Consider the following 4635-nt stretch of genomic DNA (forward strand, 5'->3'; position numbering starts at 1 on the left):
GAAGTGAACATGTTTTGGTTTAAGTTACAAGAATTTCATGTTGCACTTATACTTATCATGGGTCTGCTAGGCGACGATGATTCGTAAAGAGGGAGTGTTCGACCGATTTGCATAAGTAAATCTCCTGAAATGCTAAACTCGGGGCTAAAGTTGAATCAAATTTACACCGGAAACAGTATATTTCTCACTAGCAAGACTAGCATCGTTGCGGCATTGTCGTGACTAAAACGTTACATTTAGTCACGTAGCCCCTGCTGTGAACTGTAGAAGCACTTCGAAAGGTTAGTTGGCATTATCTCGTTTTGTCCTATAGAGCACTGCCCCGGGAGGGACTTGGATTAAGGACGTTTTCATGTCCGGCATTGGAGTCAGTTAGCAGGTCACCGCTCGTCTCCTTGGCATGCTGCGCAGCGAGCTGTTCCTCGACGGGTCGTCTAAATGTTGGTGTTGATCACATATCAGGCTGATCAGGAATCTGGCCTCGTAGACGTACCATGCTATTCAAGGGAATTCTGAGCAGTCGAGTGCGGGCAGCGTTGTTGAAGAGGCAATATATTGTGTACGAGTGAATTTACACAGTCGCTTCATGTAGTGGCAATGCTTAAGAGTTGATGAATGTTTAGCATGTTACGATTAAGCATTTTAAAGCATTCACTGAAGTCTCTCAACTTTGCAAAAAGATTCGAGAATGTTCCACGCGACCTTTCGGAACCAAGAATATGAAATAGGAGTTTGACGACATAATCAGACAATATTTGATTAACTTTATATTGATTCTGGTATTTTGCAGCCAAAAGCGATTGCGAACCGTGGTCTCCAGGCCTTGACACGATGGCATCCCTCCTCTTAAAGCAGCTGGGAACCTCCCTGACCCGCAGGGTGGCCCAGTTGAACTGGGTCACTCTGACCTCTTCGCTCTCAGCGAATGCTTCCAGATGCCTGTACCCCCGGAACACGGCTCCCTGCACGCTTCTCCTGACATCAGCCAGGGTCTGCTCCACCCAGTCGCCCTCGTCTTGCTGCTCCGCTCACTTTGGGCCGTCTGTGTTGGGACGGTGTCAGCACCTGCCCTGCATCCAGCCCTCTGCAGGAATGAAAACCAAGACTTCCCTGCGCCGGCGCTGCAAAGACTGTTTCTTCGTCTTACGGCGGGGACGCTTGTTTGTGTTCTGTAAGACGAACCCAAGACACAAGCAGAGACAAGGCTGAAACATGTCATGCTGAAAGTGTATTGGCAATATTGCTTTGACAATACAGAGACTGATATTTACAAGAGCTGTGATGCGTCAATAAACTGTGTGCTTGCTACGCTTCCAAGCTCTTACCACTCTTGTTTCCCTTTAGTAAGGATGCATGAAGTTGTGATGAATTGGAGAATACAAACAAACTGTGAATTCTGGCTTTTTGAAATTTTACAACTTTTTTTTTTTTTTTTAAAGAAATAGCTTTAATATTTGAGTTACGTCCTTAGAGGAACATACCAACTTTTTGGGAAATCTACTTATTTACTGGGCGGCACAGTGGTGCAGTGGTCAGTGCTGTCACCTCACAGCTAGAAGGTTCAGGGTTCGAGCCCTGGCTCGGGCGCAGGATCTTTCTGTGGTGTCTCCGTGTTCTCCCTGTTCCTGCTGGGTTCTCTCTGGTACTCCAGCTTCCTCCACAGTCCAAAGACATCAAGAGGGGACCAGGTTAATCCAGACTCTAAATTGACCGTAGGTGTGGCTGGAGAGCCAATGGTTGTCAGTCTCTATGTGTTGGCCCTGTGATGGACTGGCGACCTGTCCAGGGTGAACCCCACTTCTTGCCCGTAGCCGCTGGGTTAGGCTCCAGGCCCCCCACGACCTTTAATAGGAATAAGCGGAAGACGATGGATGGATGGATGGACTTCTTTATTATATTCCCCCAGAGCTAAACCAGAGGTTGGACCCCCTTCTCTCCTCTTGGCTGTGCATTAGGGAGCTGAGATCCACAGAGACCAGCCCACTGCTAGTTAGCTTAGTGCAATTAATTGAAGTGGATGGGGAGGTTAGCATCTGTCTTGCTCACTCAGCTTCCAAAACCTGAACTTCCCCCTCTCAAACCCAACCTCTAATAATCCAGCTAGAGTCTTTCTGATGAAAGTGTTTTGGGTAACTAAAGACAGGCACGCTAACCAGCTCACCTGCTACCATTCATGTAGTTGCTAAGCTAACTAGCAGTCAGTGTGTTTCTGTGGGTTTCAGCTCCTCATGCAGCACAGAGGAGAGAGGTGCATCTATCTTCTCGTCTGGTTCTGGACTTTAGAGTGAACTTTTTTTTTTAAGTGACTCCAAGTAATATTTCAGCATAATGCACAAATACTGGATTTGTGTAGGCCTCTTCCAACCAAACCAGGAGCTGTGGGCATGCGTAATGAATTTTCTGTTTTTGAGCCATTTCAATATTTAACCAAGAAGAATAGCCTGAACTCTTCATGCATAGACGTTGCAAAATTACCGGACACAAACGATCTTAAAACACCTTCATTGACTCGAGGTCCACAACAGAAATCTATAATCTCCACCCGTCGTTCACTGTTCCTCCACATGGGGGCGCTCGAGTCCAACCTCCACACGAGGGACCAGCCAAGACACCGCCATCATCTTCGTGCGCTTTTCGCCTCATCAGGCCTTATCCGTGGTGCTAAAATACTGACTCAAATATGCACCTTGACAGAAAGTCGACTGGTCTAAGGCCTGCAAAGCATTTAAATCAAATACTTGTTTATCTTCACAAAATGTTTTTCTGACAGTCGAAGGAACACGACAGTATTGACGGACTCTAATATGTAAAGTGTGCAGCCAAGGAGGAAGCCTGACTGGTTTAAAAGTGTTGGGCAACAAACAGAAAGGTAACCTGCCTGATTAGTTTTCCTGAAGGTTAATATTTACTGATGGAGGGACAATGAGTGGCGGGCCCTTGTCAGCCGACCTTTTCTTATTTCAGAAGTCTGAATATTTCATGCACAAATAGCACAGCGGGATGTGGTTTGCTTCTTTTCTCTAGGATTTCATTATGTTCTCACAAACCTGTCTGTCTTTGGATTCTGACACGTTATGCATATTACACCCCCCTCCAGGTAGTGACATACAGGAATGGAGTTTTACAAGGCCACAAAGAAGAGCCCATACAAAGATGGGTGGCAGATTAAAGTAAGAACAAAACTCCAATAAATAATCTTAGAAGCTCAATTACTGTGGGCCTCATTCATGACATGGTTTTTACACACATTGGGACTTAGCCCTCAGTTTGGTCTTACAGATAGGAGGCAAACCTGATGGCCATTTGTCACTTCCTTCCTTTTATTGTATGCCAACATGGTAGTTAGCATTTGCATGGGTTCCATTGACCAGAAGCCATTGGACTTTTACATTTTCTTTGAGTTTTGCCAAAAAAAAAAAAAAAGATCTGTGGCAAGAAGCACTTTTTGAGATTTACATATTTTTTCCATAACAATCCTAACAAATGTACTCAACCTTTAATTTTTTAAGTATAATCCTTTGAATACCCCCCCCCCCCGCGACCCTTATCAGGAATAAGCAGAAGAAAATGGATGGATGGATGGAATCTTTAGAATTTATACACCAACGCATTGTCTTCCCTTTGAAACATTTCAGTTGTGTAGCTTTCAGAATGATTCTGAAGGTCATCTACAAATGCACAACTCTCAGCACAAACGGAAGGGTGGATCAGTAAAGAGGAAACCCAACTTCCAAACGCGTCGTTCCTCCAGGCTCATCACCCAAACCCCCTCTCACACGCTCCCCAGACAGCCTCGGACCTCTCATCCTCAGAGCTCGAGACCTCGCAATACTCCATGTGTCCCGGTGGCTCCGTGCAAATCAACGAAATGCGCATTGAAAAGAAGAAGAAGAAGAAGAAATTAAACACGATAACAAATGAATTTTGCAGCCGGGGAGGCCGGTCAGACGGCAGGGGTGGCAGGTACAACCCCTCGGCCTCCGCTGCTGGAGTGATTTATAGGGACAGCAACATTCACAACACGCTTCACGTCAGGATGTGAACATACTCGCTGAATCTATTAATTTTTTTATTCTGGGATTTTTAAAGCCACTGTAGGTGACACCAGGCTTGGTTGCTTTGCCTTCAAAATAAAAGCTGGAATCCGAACGATGCCATCTGCTTTTAATATCCTTCTCTCCATTTGGGTCATTCAGCCTGCTGGCAGTTACTGACATTCTGGTTTATAGTGAGACTGGCTGTGGGCAACTGCTCCCGCCACTAACAAGTCCTTCTCACGTCTGCCTTTTCATGCCATGCCATTCTAGGGCACATTCAGACTTAATTAGAGCCTCAGTTATTTTATAACATTTAGTTCTTCTTTGGAATGTCAGTGCTTATTTGCAAAGGGGCAATGTGCATGAATCATGAACCATTCCAGAGTCTTTGATAATCTTAATAATACATAAACAATAGTATAGCAACGTATTAACATTGGTTCAGAACATGCCGGAATAGTATACAAAAGAAGCTGCTTGATGTCGTGTCTGATGTGGAAAGGGTTTATTGAATGTGGAGCACTTCATATCAGGTGTACACATTTTTCTATCAGGGCTTTTATTTTTTATAACCGGAAGTCCATCGGTGTAACGCTGC

The 4635-nt window shown here is 45.0% G+C and overlaps 1 protein-coding gene across 3 annotated transcripts; it reads left to right on the forward strand.

The window, feature by feature from the left end:
- Nucleotides 1-12: 12 nt before the first annotated feature.
- On the forward strand, nt 13-4084 carry mrpl36 (mitochondrial ribosomal protein L36). 3 transcript variants are annotated; one of them, XM_086194018.1, is made up of 2 exons: nt 13-281; nt 791-4084. In XM_086194018.1, exon 2 carries the CDS (start codon nt 832-834, stop codon nt 1207-1209), a length of 378 nt encoding a protein of 125 aa, XP_086050144.1. In that variant the 5' UTR covers nt 13-281; nt 791-831; the 3' UTR covers nt 1210-4084. The 3 variants fall into 3 exon arrangements, with proteins under 3 accessions (XP_086050144.1, XP_086050145.1, XP_086050146.1); XM_086194019.1 differs by lacking the exon at nt 13-281 and adding an exon at nt 288-559; XM_086194020.1 differs by lacking the exon at nt 13-281 and adding an exon at nt 288-489.
- Nucleotides 4085-4635: the final 551 nt, after the last annotated feature.

The sequence above is a fragment of the Aulostomus chinensis genome, chromosome 22 (assembly GCF_037954235.1).
Source record: "Aulostomus chinensis isolate RoL2024-O1b breed Wild chromosome 22, RoL_Achi_v1.0, whole genome shotgun sequence".
In the NCBI taxonomy this organism is placed as follows: Eukaryota; Metazoa; Chordata; class Actinopteri; order Syngnathiformes; family Aulostomidae; genus Aulostomus; species Aulostomus chinensis.

What these genes read in the sequence shown, in the direction of transcription:
- mrpl36 (XM_086194018.1), top strand. Translation starts at nt 832, where the DNA reads ATGGCATCCCTCCTCTTAAAGCAGCTGGGAACCTCCCTGACCCGCAGG.